Source organism: Rhinichthys klamathensis, unplaced genomic scaffold, assembly GCF_029890125.1.
Source record: "Rhinichthys klamathensis goyatoka isolate OS25496 unplaced genomic scaffold, OSU_Roscu_1.1 h1tg001175l_1, whole genome shotgun sequence".
Taxonomy (NCBI): domain Eukaryota; kingdom Metazoa; phylum Chordata; class Actinopteri; order Cypriniformes; family Leuciscidae; genus Rhinichthys; species Rhinichthys klamathensis.
Window position 1 is genome coordinate 172,462 of NW_026607374.1, and position 17,884 is coordinate 190,345.

At 39.6% G+C, this 17,884-nt stretch overlaps 1 protein-coding gene across 1 annotated transcript in view; it reads right to left on the reverse strand.

Annotated features, from left to right (window-relative positions):
- fbxl16 (F-box and leucine-rich repeat protein 16) overlaps positions 1 to 17,512 on the reverse strand; it is a 31,444-nt gene extending 13,932 nt beyond the window's left edge. Inside the window, exons 1-2 of the mRNA XM_056244949.1 lie at positions 17,502 to 17,512; positions 7,394 to 8,057 (exon numbers count right to left, since the gene is read on the reverse strand). Coding sequence (XP_056100924.1) covers positions 7,394 to 8,057; positions 17,502 to 17,512 — 675 coding nt within the window. The remainder of the gene's footprint in view (positions 1 to 7,393; positions 8,058 to 17,501) is intronic.
- Between the last annotated feature and the right edge of the window lie 372 nt (positions 17,513 to 17,884).

Genomic DNA, 17,884 nt, shown 5'->3' on the forward strand with positions numbered 1-17,884 from the left:
CCACAACGGCGTTGTGAAAGACCAGTGAGGTAACAAGAGGTTGCCTAAACTGCTTAGTCTAGTCTTAAGTTATTCAGCTATTTTCTTTTTATTCAAAACTGGTCCTAACTTTTAAAGTCAGTTAGATAATGTAGATCGGTCTAATTTGAATCGGAAAAGTAAGACTGATTACCTCTTAACTAGTTGGTCCAACTCTATTGGCTAAATTTATGCAACTGGCCCATCCTTTGGCGTCATACATGTGACTCTTTGTACATTTCGTCTAAATCCAACGCACATGGCATCGTTTAGCGTGAATATGAGACGCAGATCCCAAGGCGTCATAACCGTACCCTACCCCAGACCTAAACCTACCCATAACAGTGCGTGTTATATTGACGCTAAAGGATGCCATGTGCGTAAGATTTCGACGAAATCACCTGTATGACCCCAAAGGATGAGAATGCGTTGCCTGGCCTCAGGGCTTTCCCTCGATGTTGCAGATGCTTGCAGTGTGCGATCTCGACGCATTTTGGGAAACTATACTATGACAACAAAGCTCAAGACTTGGAATTATTGAGCAAAGCGGAAAGGACGGAAATAACATTGATGCATGGATGCCTGCACTATCACCGGTGAGTGGCCTAAGCCTTCTGTTTTTTTAGCCAAACCCGTATGTCACAGAATAGATTACAATTCAAGAGACATGATTTCAGTTTTGGCCAGATGTGCAGGGTGATTTATTGTGCTTATTTTTTTTAATTAATGAGGGGCAGAATTAGGGGTGTAACATATCTGTCCCAATATATCGCAATACAAAAATGCAGCAACATGTAGGCCTATGTGGATAGTGACATCTGTATTGTATATAGTTCACACAAAATGAAAATTACTGTGGGAGTTTTTGTGTCAATATACTACATTAAACTACTATATAATGTTGAATATAATGTATAGTAATGCATTGGGGGAGTATTTGTGGGTCCTGATAATGCCAAATGTCTTATGTTATTAGTAAAAAGTGGCCTCAATTATTTTAAATGTATCTAGTCAGTGGCAGAGTGCAGGCATATTCGTCTAAAATAATTCTGTATTTTCAGCTTCAGAATCATGAATATTCTGATGTCACCATTGTCCTGTCCATTCGGTTACCACCAAGCCTATTTATTTATTCATCAGTGTATACCAAACAGTACATTTTTAATGTCTTGGAGTATCACAAACAATAATATCATATCTTGAGTTCAGTATCGGGATATGCATTCATGAGAGTATCGTTACACCCTTAGACAGAATTATTAAGGGTCAAAATTGTTTCCAGTGGTAATCAACAATCACAAATGCTGTCAATAGAGCTTAAAGGGGTGGTTCAGAATTTTGGACATCAGGCTTCATTTCCAAGTTAGCCTTAGTGTTATTTATCAGTGGAGACAGTTTTCAAAACTTTTCATCCAGTCGTTCCAGTTGCAAAGTTCGCCGGTGCTAGGCTAGCGCGAGTCAACGATAACTGCTAGCCTGCCATTAAAAACAGTTTTACCCACTCCACAGTACACCAAAAGCAAATAAATTATAACGCCAGCCAGACTATCGATGTAAATGTCTGTTAAGGTTCCGACGTAAATGGTAGTAACCAGACCGAATAAGAAAGAAAATTTCGGTGACTGATTTCGGTGCCTGAGTCTCTGTGTCATGAGGCGCACACACGCAAAGTCTCTCGCTCTCTCCCTCTCCGCCGTGCGCGCACTATACGGTTTCGAGCACATTCTGTTCTGTCTCGCATGCGCGCTCTTGCTCGCTCGCTCTAGATTCCGGGAGATTTTAACTAATTTGCGGGCATTAGGGAGCCGTTATCAATATGCTGGAGACTCCCGGAACGTCTGCTGATAGCGAGGGGATTAATGAAGATGCCGAAGACAAAACGCTCCAAGGTTTGGCTGCATTTCACGTGTAAAATTACTCGTCAGAACGCCCTCTCTAGGTGTGCCGATTGTCTGAAACCCATATAGAATCACGGCAATCCATTGGCTGATGGCGCGGGCGCCGCCTTGACGCTCTTACGTCGTCATATTATATTAGCGCGCGCATCATCTGCTCCTCAGATTTCTCTGCCGAAAAAGGAAGCTTGTCGGCAGCGCAAGGAGTTTGGCAGCGAACACAGCGTCTCGTTCCCTATTCAGAGAACATGGGTTACACCAGTAACCAGAGACGTTCTCTTTCATAGGTTTACTCAAAGCTGCGTAGCTAAGACGCAGTGGGAACGAAATACCAAACTCGCCAAGCTAAGCGCTGCGTAACTAGTACAATGACCAGATAACTTAAGCCTAGTTCACACTACATGATTTTAAGCCCGATTTAAGCCCGATTTGCAAATCGTTGAGCTCGCCGACAGGTCAGGGTGTTATCGCGTGCAAATCGCGGGGATTAGCGGGAGATGAACGCTCGCCAATCTGTTAGTATGAAAGAGCCAACAACGCAGCAAAGATGCTCGCAGATGTGTCACCGAGCCCAGAAAAATATCTAGCATGCTAGATATCCAGAGCTGTCGACTCAAACTCACGTGATGTCATGAGCTACAGCCAATCAGAGCAGCACTAGTTTCTGTCTGACGTCCATAATCGCGTGTTGTGTTCTTCTTCGTCTTCTTCGCTGGGTATTGGCGTGCGTGCTGTTTCCCAGGGGGTAATCCATCAGCCGGAAGTTGAAGCCTCGCGGGAGCCCCCATTGTAGCAGAACTTCACCTGCTGTTAGCATTCCATTGACTCGCTTTGACAGCGAATAACTTTACATCTAAGGCGTCCAAAGACTCCATTTGTCCATTATTTATTTCTAAAGAAACACGACAATGTATAAAAGGCTCCATTACCTTGTATCTTACGTTATGGCCCCGTAGAAGCAGTTTTTATAAAAATAGGCTAATGATTGCGTCATAACGAATCGACTCTCCGTCGCACAGTAGAGAAATTACCGTATAGACAGGAGGAGAAGCTCGCAGGCAATCGGGGGGACGTGAAGGCATAAAGTCGAGGGAGAAGCCCACAGAGAGTCATAAAGTTGATCCTGCTGCTAGCTCATGGACAGCTAATACTCACTCTCTCCGTCTCTGTGAGATTCGGAAGGAAATTATTCAGATTTCACTCGGCACAGCTACTAGAAGACATACAGGTTGCTCACGTGACAGGCTCAGTTTGAGCCTGCGCAGTACGCCTGGCTATCAGCTTTTAACAGGCTTCAATTTTCTCCCTTGAAATCAATGGGGTTGCTGTGTCCATTTCTTTTACTGTCTATGGCTGTTTCGCGGCATTTCCGGTTCGTTTTATCGCGTGATTTTTTGTGACAAAACGTGGTTTGTAGACAAGATAGAATCGTTGGGTGACAGAGTTGTTGTCAACTCATGTAGTGTGTTACCTCCTGTTGCGGATCAATCACGTTGTGTCGTGTGGTGTGAACAGCTCAACAACTTGAACACTCCTGATTTCACAGAGAGCAAGTCATGTAGTGTGAACCGCACAGTTCAGCCCAACATTTTAAAACCATGTAGTGTGAACTAGGCTTTACATGACTGGTTCAAGCAGACAAAACATGGGAACCTGTAGCCATGTCGATATTAGATTACCCTGGTAGTAATCTCTATTAATCTCCAGTATTATTACATTGTTTGATACAATATTGTTTTATTTTATATTATGTTAATGCGAATTTTTATTTTATATTGGTTTATTTATTATTACCATATGTTACTTGTATTTATATTGTTTAAAGATTTAAGTTAATATTGTGTCCAGTTTGGCCCTGTAAATAAAAGGGTATTATTTTTTGACAAAGTGTGTGCGGTTTCGTTTTCTTAAGTACCGTTTCAAGAATCGTTTAAGCACCGGAACCGTTTAAAAAATACAGAGTAGGTACTGGTATCGGATAAAACCCAACCCTATTGATTTCTAACATTATTCTCTCAACAGACATTTACATCGATAGTCTGGCGTTATAATTTATTTGCTTTTGGTGTACTGTGGAGTGGGTAAAACTGTTTTTAATGGCAGGCTAGCAGTTACCGTTGACTCGCGCTAGCCTAGCACCAGCGAACTATGCAACTGGAACGACTGGATGACAATTTTCGAAAACTGTCTCCACTGATAAATAACACTAAGGCTAACTTGGAAATGAGGCCCGATGTCTAAAATTCTGAACCACCCCTTTAATATGTTTTGAACCTTGATTTTTTTTTTAAACACAACAAAATGGAAATAACATTAATGATAGGCTACAGATACATATTGGAACCGTTTGTCCGAAAGAAACTTAAGATTATTTTCCTTCTTCTAATACCTAATTCTTAACCTGACTTATGCACATTGGGAAAACTGACTGCATTCCAAATTAGAAAGATCCATGGCATAGAACTATTAAATGCAGTTAATTGTTTAAAAGTTTGTGTATTAAATGTAAAGATTGTCCAAAATGTATAACTAGAGTAGGGCTCAAATAATGCACACCTGAATTTTTGTCCTAATTGTTGTGATCAACAAGAAGTGTTTGCATTCAGAAGGACTGCAACTAATGGATTGTGTGACCCCACTGACCTATTTACCAAGCCATAGGAAAAAAAAAGAGGGAACAATGTACACATTTTCTGTTTTTAATCACTTAAAGTTTCCAGTGACATCTTATATTTATGATGAAGAGACTAAGACAAATTGCAAGGGAAAGAGCTCATTTCAGCAAGAAAACAACTCTTGAAGGCAGGACTCTTTTATTGAGTACTTGGTCATGATCCAAGCCTTGTGCTGTGATATCTGCCCTGCCCTGCCCTATATAATTCACAAAACAAGCCCGAGGTGCACAGTCCTCTCTCAGACAGATGAAGCTCCAGCTTCTATCTCTGCACATGCTGGTTTGCATATCTGAGGGGAAAAAAAGCTTGGATGCCGTCACAAACAATTTGAGAGTTCGCCATGGCAACAAAAGCCCAGTCCTAGAATAGCAACAGCATAGAGAGTAGAGACAAGTGTGATGAGAGTGATCATTGCTGCATGTTCTTGCAAAACACACTTATTTCTAACCATGTATGTTAGCTGCTTCTGATCACATTTCCATACAGCTAATTATTTTGTCATACTTAATAGGGGTGGGTAGTAAATGATGGAAATCTTCAATCATAAAGAGTAATTCATAGGATGAACGAGTTAGGATAGAACTTTTCAATAATATAGAATTAAATACTTCACAAATTAATTCAAAGATTTTTTTATATTTGATTGTTGCAAAGCAAAATATAAGAATCCATGCAAGTTAATGTACAGAAAAAAATTTGCTTCCGCTCTGGAATGGCGTTCCCTCTCGGATGACATCAGTTTGACGGCTTGGGTTGAATTTCCTTAAATGAGTCATAACCTGTAATTTTCACTTTTCCACGAGAATCAATGTATGTTATGATTGCCTAACGATTATACATTGGCCGGGAAGCCGATATTCAAAAGTGAAGCGTTTGTTTACCCCAGGGTTCGTAAACCAGCCCACGTGCACGCGCACTCAAATACGAGATTTTAATTTCTCCCCCGACTTGACGTCAAGACGGGGCAGGATATACCATATATGGACACCGCAGACATATGCTGCAGGAAGCCCGCCCCGCCCCTCTCCCACTCATATTCAGTCAAGAAAAATGCAGAAATGTAGTGCACACGTGAGTTGCTCTGTGGTTGACTGCCAGAATCAACATTCAAATGTGTTTTCTCTACCAAAAACGGACCAAACTACCAGGGACCAGTGGATGAAATTAATTTTTAATGACGCTGTTCCAACAACCCTATCAACTGGCTCAACGTTAGGTGTCTGCGGACTCTGCGCTAAACATTTTACACAGGAATCCTTTACAAATTTGGGGCAATATCAGGCGAAGTTGGCCTCGAAGCTACGTTTGGAAAAAGGTGCCATTCAGGGACTTGCCTGAAATTGAAACGGTAAGACTGTGTTTTTATTACTCTACTGTGTGTAACAAACAGCAGCTAACTACTAATGCGGCTATTGTATGTAACGTTAGCTTCGAGGTAAACACGGGGAATGGACTCAACGAATGCTAGCCACATCTTTCCACTTTGTTTTACACTACAGTAGTGATGGTACAGGAGTCCATGCTCAGTGCCTAAAACTGTTAGCTAAATGTAATTATGAAAACAATATACCACAAAACATTATTAGCAAAACTAGTCGCGGCCAGGTCGGGTTCATTCACAACTTGCGCCATGATGTCATTTTGGAATGATATGCTGAAGTTACCTGCGGTGTCAAGCCCCCCTCCTTCCTGCCACCAATCAACGCGCCCCTCATTTGCATTATTAAAATGACCGTCCACGACAGCCAAAATATCGCATCAAATCTCGCGAAACAATAATGCATTCAGAAATAAGGGTCAGAGGAGATCTGTGTTTATTTTTTTTCCACTTTTCTTTTTTAGAAGGGCCTGAAAGACTATAATAGAGCGTGGGTATCCAAGGTAATACTATGACTCCTTTAACCATTCACCTTCAACCGTCAGTCTGCTATGAGTGAGGGATGGGTATATTCAATATTTAATTTCACTTATTTAAAGTCCCTTTCACACAGAACGTTGATCCCAAAATATTGCCATACAATTGCAATAGTGCCTTCTGTGTGAACGCAAACATGTCCCAGGATGGGGACCTAGTAACATTGCCGGTCCCGGTAATCAGTCCCGAAATGTGCCCTGTGTGAATAAAAGGCAGGACCAATGCCGCAAGGGGTGTGTCGTGGTGATGACACTGAAGCTGAGATCGTTTGCCAGCTTAGTGGAACGATAGGGCCTACGCTATACGCTAGTTTATGACAAATCCCGGGACACATTATCAGTTTATTTTCCAGAATGTTTGTGTGAAAGGGGATTTGGAAATACCTAACAACACTAGCAACTTCTGGTTCACGAGCACTTTAACAAAAAATCATACAAATTCTAAATAATGCCATGAAATCCAAATTTACAATTATTGTTTTTTTTATGGAATATTGCCGTATTTATTATAAATGATTTATCTGTGCACATCATTATTATTATTATTTTTTTCAAATTCTTGTGCATTTGTAATATTTAATCAGAATAACTTCCCCTCCCTCTTGCAGTGACATCTCTTCTTCTCTCTGAAGACGTGTTTACTGGCGCGGGGACGGGACAACCTGTCACTCACATGACACCACAGCAATAGCAAACCACAACCATTCAATCAATTCCTGAGGGACAAAAACAAGTCCAGTCTTACATTTTATTTAGTTCGTAAAGCCATAACTGTGGTATAAATCTCTACCCGTTGATCGATATTTACCATTGCACGGTATACACAAAGTTTTTTGCATGAATATGTTATCTGTATTTCTTAATAGTCAAATAATTCCTGGACATAATTACCTCAAGTCCTGCATCCGTGATAGTCGACCTCTTAAGACTGACAGACTTGACTCCCTTTTTTGACAGCGGATAGTTGTCGATGAACTCACAAATGTCCAAATCAGAGACCCCCACCAGACAGAAGGACTGGAAGCCTCTAAGAGCAAAAGCCTGCAGGCTAACAAACTCCTTCTCCCCATTGGGCAGGATAGTGTAGAGTTCCTTGGCATGTAGAATGGGCATCACACCTTCCCAGAACTTGGGCTGGTAGAGCACTTTCCGCCACGTCTTGCACACCTGGGCTAGAATGCACTTTTCTGCTGTGGTGAAGTACCATAAGAGCCGGTTCAGCACCTTTTCATCCAGCACCAGTTGTCTCTCCAGCAGGGGTTTGGGGAATTGCCGGAGGGGAGGTTTGATGGCAGTCACGGGGCTCGTGTCCAGGTCGGGGCCCAACAGTGAGGCGGCTGTGGGCAGGGGCTCCAGGTGATACGGCAGGCTAGGGGGAGGCAAGATGGTGGGCACAGAGGACGACTGGCACAGGCGATTCTTGGCAGCTGGTGTGCCTTTAGTGATGCTGGCCGAACCGAGGCCGTTGGGCTGGGGGGGCAGCTTGACCATGCCGTTCCGTGTCACGCAGGGAGACTTGAGGTCACTGGGAGTGGACATATTCAGCATTGGAAGCCTGTGAATAGACCAGAGTTGAGTTATTGCTCTTGGATGCAATTACATCTTGAGAGTGAAATAAAAATATATTATGAAAAAAAAAGAAACTATTATTTTTCACACTATGCATATGATCAGGGCTCTTTAAAAAGTGTTCATTTTTTATGGCAGGGCTTAACAATAACAGTTTTTTCCAATGACAGATTTTGACTTGCCCTGCCAACATTTTCACTGGTCCACAAATATGATGGATAAATATTTTTAGCAACATATTTTTTTGTTTCTCTTTCCCATATAGTTTCTTAATCTTTTTTTTTTAATTTCAACAAATCTTCATCTATATTAGCCTTTTTGGGGTAAAAAAATTAAATACAAAAAAAAAAAATAGATAAAAAATCCCTCATGCTAAAAGTCCCATTTGAAAAGACTGTTCGTTTCAGTTCCCCAGGAACTTTTGTCCTCATACTTTGGGTAAAAAGCCCTTTTATCTGCATTTTTAATCAAAACTTCTTTTACCGTTTCTTTTCACACAGTTTGTGGGCGGCTTAAGGTTTTTTAACCCTAATATTGTACTGTACCCTAATATTTGTAACAGTAGACTTAGATTCAGAGGCTTGTTTAATACTGACCACCAAATTAGATTTGTGTTTCAAATCCGATCTTTAAAGGAGAACTCCGGCGCAAAATGAACCTTTGGTCTAATAAAACATTGGTACCTAGTCAACCGTTTTCTGAGATTTGTTTTCATGATAATCGAATGTAAAGAGTTTTATCTCTAAAAACTGTTTAGCGTATAACGCTAGTAATGGGGGCATATAATAAGTAAAAAGAAACCGCTAGTTTATACCACTAACAAGGCTCAAAATAGCCCCACACGAACACAGTAGCATAATGCGGGTCCCTACATGCAAAATGAAGCATTGAGAACTTTGTAAGTGTACAGACCGTTTAATAAGAAGATAAAGATAAAGACAGTCCACTTTGTGTATACAGACAGGAGCCATCTTTGGAAAACAGTCTCGACTAATCAAACCACGAACGACGTGCTAAGTGAGCTGAACTGTATGAAGTTCAGTGAACTTCTGAACTGTATGAATGGCGTTCGTGGTTTGATTAGTCGAGACTGTTTTCCAAAGATGGCTCCTGTCTGTGTACACGAAGTGGACTGTCTTTATCTTTATCTTCTTATTAAACGGTCTGTACACTTACAAAGTTCTCAATGCTTCGGTTTGCATGTAGGGACCCGCATTATGCTACTGTGTTCGTGTGGGGCTATTTTGAGCCTTGTTAGTGGTATAAACTAGCGGTTTCTTTTTACTTATTATATGCCCCCATTACTAGCGTTATACGCTAAACCGTTTTTAGAGATAAAACTCTTTACATTCGATTATCATGAAAACAAATCTCAGAGAACGATTGACTAGGTACCAATGTTTTATTAGACCAAAGGTTCATTTTGCGCCGGAGTTCTCCTTTAAGACCAACTGTCTACACTGTCATTTAGCAGGTAATCTGATCTGTTTGTTGAATATCTTATATATCTTTTGCAATTGTAAGCATGATGACATAAGTTGCTTTTTTTACAGACACTGATAGTATATTTCAGTATGGAAATGGAAAGAATGAACAAAACCTAGAAATTTGACCTGATATAAACGTCATGATGGTGAACTCATCAGGTGCATGACACAACATACTGTAAGACCCAGGTGCTTTACTGTATTTTACACATCAATGCAGGTGTTCACTCACTTTCTCGCTGACTCATTTATTATTCAAAGTAGTCACATTCACTGTATGCATAGTGAGTGAAAATCAGTAAATTATGTTTCAGCACATAAATATATTGTATCATGACCCAAATGATGAAAAAGAATAAACAGTCTTCTGAAATATCAGTTTTGCCAGTGATAAAATATCTAAAGAAGGCATTAGAATTGTTCAGAGAAATGCCTTGTTGGAAGTGTCTGAAGAATATATTCTGAAGCGGAGCTGCCTTTTCAACACCCTGGTCCACCTTAAAACCCTCCATGCAGGTGTGCGTGCTCTGTGTTCTAATGGTTCAAGTGTAAAATGTCAATGAGTGTTGCTTGCTTTAAGACATTTTTCTCAATAAGACTATATTTGCAGCTGAAATACTTGCGCGTTCCAGCATGAGTTGGATTTACATGAAGAAAAGCAAAACATGTTGATTTTGCATGAGTGTTTTGACTGAATGACCACTAGACCTTCACAAGAGAAACACAATCTAGGTAAAAAACTATGCAAATGAACAACTCATTTCACGGCTTTTGAAAACACATCTATTGTGTTTCCCTAGGAAACCAAACACTAAAGAGTTGACCAGAAACCCCATTTCCACCCACACTCAAGAGGTGGAGCTTTCTAAGATTACATGTGATCAACAGAGAAGTAGTGCAAGAACTTATTGATTTGATTAGAAATTGAGCAAAAGAAATGTATTAAATTGTGATTCCCAACTAGGAGTACTTAAGCAAGGGATGGATAATTCATAAGATTTCTATTTTGTTAAACCTAGAAAACTTTATATTGAAATTTATTTAAATACATTTTTTAAAGATTATTTAAAAAATAAAAATATTAGAATGTTATAGAGTAATAGATTCGAATCTTTTGAGTAAAATTATGTAGTTTGTAGTTTGTACATATAGCCATTACTCCAATCTTCAGTGTTGCACGATCCTTCAGAAATCATTATAATATGATGATTTGCTGCTTAAGAGATTTATTATTATTTTTTGTGGAAACCAAAATCTTTTCATCTTTTTCAATATTCTCTGAGGAATAACAATGTCCACAGAACAGCATTTATTTAAAATAGACATATTTTGTAGCATACAGTACTTGTCTTTACCAATTTGAAGTAACAAAAATATTAATAGCTTTAAAAAAACAAAAACAAAAAAAACATTTGAGCGTGTGTGTGTAAAAAAACAACAACATTTCATCACAATAAATCTTGTAGTGTTGTTGTTTTTTAAGTTATTGTGTTAAATAATTGAATTCCTGTTTGAGGAAAGAATACAGAATATGTACGTTTTGAGTTTAATCTGCTAGTAACGTTTCTCTATAGCCTGACTTCGTCATACTCATATTCTAGTCTGAATGTGAGTCTGATACTGCTTCATAGGGCTTTGATTATGAGGCGTGTCTTAACCGAACCAGGAAAAAAAAACTCTGCACTCAATTGGATAGACCTACAACCAATGAGAGCAACGCAGTAAGTCAACTACTTTGCATTGCACAGTTGTCAACTACAGAACTCAACTGCACGCACGCTGGAAGAAGTAAAATAACGAGTGTTGCTTCTTTTACTTGGCCCTCTATGAGTGCGACCAAAGGAGAAACCACAACGACCACAGGGTTTTCATTGCGTCCCATCTTCTTAGTTACCATCGGAGCCAGCTGATAAATTAAACTTTTGCCGAATCCCATAGGAAGGACGGCAAACACATCTTTCCGATCGACAACTGCCTTGATTGCAGTTCTATGTTCGTCTTTTAAAATGAATGCGCTGTCGATTTCTTTTACAACGGACGCGATAGCGGAATCTCTACATCTCAGTTCTCCAGCGGCAGTCACCTTTGAGGGAAACCAGTTCAACCCAAGCGCTCTTTGATAACGTGAGGATTACGTCCCTGCAGATCATCTGTCCATCATCGTATAAAGCCCGCCCTGGCAATTTGATTGGCCCGACGATTTCTGAACCGATCATAATTACTCCTCAATGGAGCGAGTCCAGACCGAACTTCCCGATCAAAAAATGTTGTGGGCAGGGTTCGGGCTGGCATCCAGGCTAGTTTCTCTATGATTTCCTCCAGAAGTGTCAAAACCTGTGAAGACAAATAAGCTCAGGTGTCTCTTTAAAAAGAGACTTGACATAAGACGATGAGTCTGATTTTTAACCACATGCGATTCATTTCAATGGTTCAATTGGTATTGATGAAAGGGTATTTGAGCTTTACTGATGGGACTCTGGGGGACATAAAATAAAAAAAGTTGCAAAACACTGCCATTTGAGACAATTTCTTTTGTGTTTTAATGCAGTGTGCAAAGAGGAAAAACTGGCATGAAAAATGTCCAGAATTAAGAGGAACTATAAGTATCTAAAATAGCAGACGTGTGTGTGAAGAGAGAGAGAGAGAGAGAGAGAGAGAGAGAGAGAGAGAGAGAGAGAGAGCAACTTCAGCACCAAGGAGAGCAACTGAACTGCCTGATGAAGCACATCAGAATGCCTTCAGCTACACTTCTGCACTGCAGAGGAGCGCTTTGGCCCACCAAGATGTTGTGTGGGCAATGCAGTGGAGAGTTCCCAATGAAAACTGAGGCCCCATTCAATAAGTTGACACAGAAAGGGCTAGTGGTCCACTGCACTGGGGCAAACAAACAATGCAATGACAAACCATGTGCAGCAAATGTTTGAGTGGCGAGGGATGTTTTTTTTTTTTTTTTTAATAAATGAGGCTAGTTGACATTCTGGATGGGGCTTGATGGGAACTCTCTGTACCGAGATATGTGCCAAGTAAGAAGTGGTGGCAGCTTGCCAGGGCCCTATCGATATGCTGTCTTTACCTTCCATTTCAGCACAAAATGTATAGTTTTAAAGAAAAAGGAGTAATGTGCGTTAAAGGTTGGGGTGGGGAATCTATATTTAAAACTATATTTTTATCTCAAAATACCGTAGTGATATTCTCACGATATCCTCACAATATTTAGACTTTTCACATTAAGAAGAGCGATTCACTCACAGAGGAAGTTTTGTGGCATTAGATCTGCATTAAAATAACCAGTATATGTTGCTCAGCAATTCTCTGACACAGTGACCCTTCTCTGTACAAAGGTCTAACTATAACCTCTGGGTGTGTTCTCATGTTTCAGTCAATAGGTTTTTATACACCGAAACAAAATTACATAAAGGATGTTAACACCTTATAGATATATCTGCTTGTCATTAAACAATTTCAAATTTACATGAGATTATTTAAAATTCAGATGCTAAAGCTGTGGTTCTTCTCTTAACATCCAGCACTAGAACAAATCAGTTCAGCTGTCGCCCCCATGAAGAATTTGAAAAGGGGAAGTAGCCAGGGAAAACCTCCAGAAACAGTTAAGAGGCAGAGAATTTGAAAGTGAGACATGGAAAGGGCATGGCTGCAATCCAGATGGGTTCAAGGGAGTTCATCTGGGCATACAGGAGGGGAAAAAGCACCTCTTAAATAATTAGGGGGGTGTTTTAAAAGCACACGGCTTATAAATGATGTCCGCATGCTGAGCGCCTTTCTACTTTTCCAAATAAAAGTGCCACACATACAGAGGTTCTTTTCTGAATCAAGCTGAGAGGATTAGAATAGCTGGAATTAGCTTATCAAAGATAAATTGGCTACTTCATTACAAATGAATGAATCTACTAAATAACTGATTAAATTGTTTGTTTAGCTTTTACCTCAAGTTATTGCATATGATTTCATCCTGGCCTCTAACTGTTCTTAAGTTTGAAAAAAATCGATAATGACGTCAAATTAAAGACTCATTGGGTCAAGGCCAAATTCTGAGAAATTCTGAGTACTTCCTTCTTTTCTAGGGAGGATTATTGACTTTATTAAAAATAGCAAAAATTGAGATTGAGAACATATGCTAATGCCTTTAACTATATTGTCCTTCTTTCATAAAACATTATCTTTGTCAGTATCAGGGTTACTCATGTCATTGTAAGCCCAAAGTATGTGGCAGGGAAGTCCTTTTTGGACCCGCCAACTTTCATTATATGGACAAACAAACAGCTGAAACCTTATTCAAAAATCTTTTTCTGTGTTTTGCAGAGAAAGTCATGCAAATTTGTAAACATTGAGTGTTTTGAGTGTTAGTAAATTATTTATTTATTTTTATTTATTTTTTTGGATGAACTAATCTTTTAAGGTCTTCTTTGGGGAGGTCAGATGGTTAGAGAACACTTGGATTTTACATAATATGGTTCTATACTGTTATATACTATCCTGTCCAGAAGCTAGACGTTTGAGATGTTTGGCCTGAAAGTTTTTCCTTTACAAAGATGCCATTATAGAACAAATGCTTTCGAATACAAGGGAACTGGTCTGTATCAGTCAAGGACAAACCGCTATAAACTTTCTAGAGCATTTCTCCAACTGTTGACAGCACGTCTGCATGGAGTAAATCCATTCTCCCCTCTGCCACTTTGCAAGCCTTTTCATTTCGCCAACAGGCCCGGCCTCCTTACCCATGTTATTAGGATTTACTGACGAAACACACAAGCCCTACGACAACAAACAAGCAAAGAATGGAGACCCGGCGCTTCTGCCACGGATAGATGTGGCACACAATGAGGGTGGGGGATGGGACGAGAGAGGGGGGAGATGGGATAGTGGAAGCTCCTTGGAGTGGACAGGATTGGCAGTGGTCTCTTTGAGAGGGATTTGCATGTTCAAAGCAACCACGCAATCTAGTCGTGTTCTCAGCGAGAGGTGGCTTAAGAACACTTCTGAGACTTCCTCTGTGGAATTTCAAATGAAGTTTCAGAAGTTATATGAAGTTGAACCAAGTCTTTGGAAGTTTATAAGTGGGACAACGGTATGAAATCTGTACTCTGATGAATAGTTTCTAGGGGTGTAACAATATATCGTGCCACAATATATCGCAATACAAAAATGCAACAATACGTATCGTGGATAGTTCCCCCTAAATAAAAATAAATAAATAAATTCAGAGTTTTAGTGTCAATACTACATTAAACTACTATACATAATGTTGATTATAATGTATAATAATGCAATGGGGGACTATTTGTGGGTCCTGATAATGCCAAATGTCTTAATGTCAGTGACAGAGTGCAAGCATATTCGTCTAAAATAATTCTGTATTTTCAGCTTCAGAATCATGAATATTTTTATTCTGGTGTCACCATTGTCCTTGGGTTACAAGCACCAAGTCCAAACCTATTCATTTAAACCCACAATGTAATATCAAAGTTAGCATTTTAATCAACAGTACATTTTTTGTTAACCTTTTATCATATGTCTTGGAGTATCGCATCGTATCGTGAGTTCAGTATCGTGATATGTATCGAATCGTGACATGAGGGTATCGTTACACCCCTAATAGTTTCACTCTACCATTACAGACTTCACAAATTATATTAATGTAAAAAGAAAATCTGCACCTGTATGTGTTTTGGAAGAGCTGCTGCTAGAATTTGGAGCACGTGTCCTATTGCAGTCGTACAAAGATAAATAAGGAATGATGTACAGTCTCTAAAACAGGAAAGGAACCATCTTAATTAGGATCACATGGTGCCAGCGAAAAACTTCAGGTTGATCCGATACAGTTTGAAGTGTTCCGTGTGGAAAGCCTAAACTATTTTTTTGATAAAGTGAAAAAGAAAGAAAAAACGAACTGATAAACTAGCCACTGATAAAGGCCATTCACACCAAGAATAACTAAATTAGTGTCCACAACAACAGACAATAATGTTCTGTTTATTATAAGCACAAACTGCAGTAATGACATGTCCTCTTTAAATAATCAAGCTCTTTTCTTATTAGCTCTTTTCTTATTTAGCTTTCTTCAGCTGGAAAGAAATTATTATGAAAGTGATTTCAATGACATTGTTCTTATCATTATAGCTGTGCTGTGTACCCTACTTCACTATTCTCACATAATTAGAATGATTATAAAGATTTTGTAGTACTAATCCACGGTGTGAACAGCCCTTAAACTGACCCGGAGAGAAGGGGATTCTCTGTATGATAGTGAAGATAAGTAATCTACACTTTCTCATTGAGGGTAGTGTACACTACTTTGTGTGGGTTGAGTGTGGCTCCACACATGATCACTTTCACCCATGATATTAGTTACAGCTGTAGTTGCTAACTCTGGTCGTATTACTAACAAACCAATGGAGAGAAATGTGCAACTGTTAATGTTTCATCCAGATCTTAATTTTAACATTTTAATGATGTCAGAGCGCATAGCCTCGTGGGCAGCGCTTCAACACGTGCTGCGGTTTTGCTTCAGACGACCAGATATTGAGTTCCGGTGCTTTCTGTGCAGTAATCTCTCTAGTATTCAGCTTATTATTGTCCAAATGCAGTCAGTCATTCAGGTATTGATACAGAAAATGTGCATGCTCAGTGCACAATACTCTGTGCAGCTGTAATGTTAAGAGTAGTACGATCGTATGCTTTTCTAAACATTGCCTAACTCTCATTAACTCACTGGTGATTTTGAATTAAAATAGTAGGCCTAATGACTAAGGGTCTTCCAAGCTTCTAAACAGTTTAGCAGAATCAATCCCTGACTAGACTTAAGAAATCCTGAAAATAAGCATTCTGTCATCGTTTAATCACCATTTTGTAACTCTAAACCTTCAATTAATTTTTATGTATAAAAAAATGCTAAACATCTTTTATGTTTCGCATACAATCATACAGTATTGAAAAGACCTGAGGGTGAGTAAAGATTGACAGAATTTTTAATTTAGGGTGAGCTATCCCTTTAAGTTCCTGTCGTCGTATAACACTGCACAGAGAGCAACCTTGGCGCCAAGTGTGGAATCATGCAGTTGTCTAAATATTAACAAACACTGTAGGGCCTTGTATCATTGTGTAAACGCCGTTGCCGTATGTCGAACAAAACATTTGCCTGTTACGTCATGACAACCGCGCAAAACGCGGAGGATAACGTGTGTATCTCGACCTCAGGAGACGGACAGGTGACGTCATGTACATGAGGAATATTCAGCATCCCATAAGCGAGACAAAGGCCGTGTCAAAACCTAGTGAGCTGCCTACCTGGGTATCACAGTTTATTTTAATAATTAATCAGTGTTTCTGTCTGGTTTTAAACAAGAAATGATTTTAGTTGAGAAGTTTGTATTATTAGTAATTTACAGATAACATTTATGTTTTAAGCATCAATATAACGAACTTAAGTGAACCAAACTATTTGACAACGGGAAGAAAAATAAACTAAATTCTCCAAGGGGGAAAACTAGTAGGCTATTATTATATTAGGCTACGATGTTTTACTATGACAATACTCATTAAGGCAATATTTATTGCAGTGTATGGTCGCGTGCAGCATTTTTGGGCAGCATGGGCCAGTGATGTCCAAAAATGCAGCCTAGGTAGGATGCACACTAGGTTTTGAGACTCATCCAAATACATGCACGTTCACCCGAGCGGTAATAATGTTGCATTCTCGTTTCCTTGTCTTTAACCCCCCCGCCCCCAACCAGCTTTTTTTGTTGTTGTTTTTTTACATCAGCACTATTGATCCTCTTCCTATCAAGGCTTGTTCCCCGGGGACAATTGTTATTAGCAGTATCCTGGGTTTCCTTGAATCCTTTGCGTCAAACGCCATCTAAGCTTGATCAAAACATACATCACATTAAAGAATAATCGAATGTATTAACAGTCGATTATCTTACCTTTCTTTCATCCAGCTCACACGATCATTAATCCATCATAAATCAGAGATCGCTGCCTGGCTCGATCGCGTTTCCCACAACGTTGCAGGACGCATGAGGGAAAATAAATAAATATACCAGCAGCAGCAGCCCTGCCCGTTATTTCCTTGCGGAGGTGATGATAATTTGAGATGTAAACCTCTCCCAGTTCCAAAGACGGAAAATACCACTTCATATGTGTATGGAAATAAATATTAAACAAGTGAATTAATGCGCTAGACTAAAATAACAGCCCGTTCATTCTGTTTCTCCACACAAAGCTTGCCTCCCACTCGCTGTCTCTCTCACATGCACACGCACACAAAACAGACCAATCCCATTTAAAGAGATAGCAGCAAAAATAT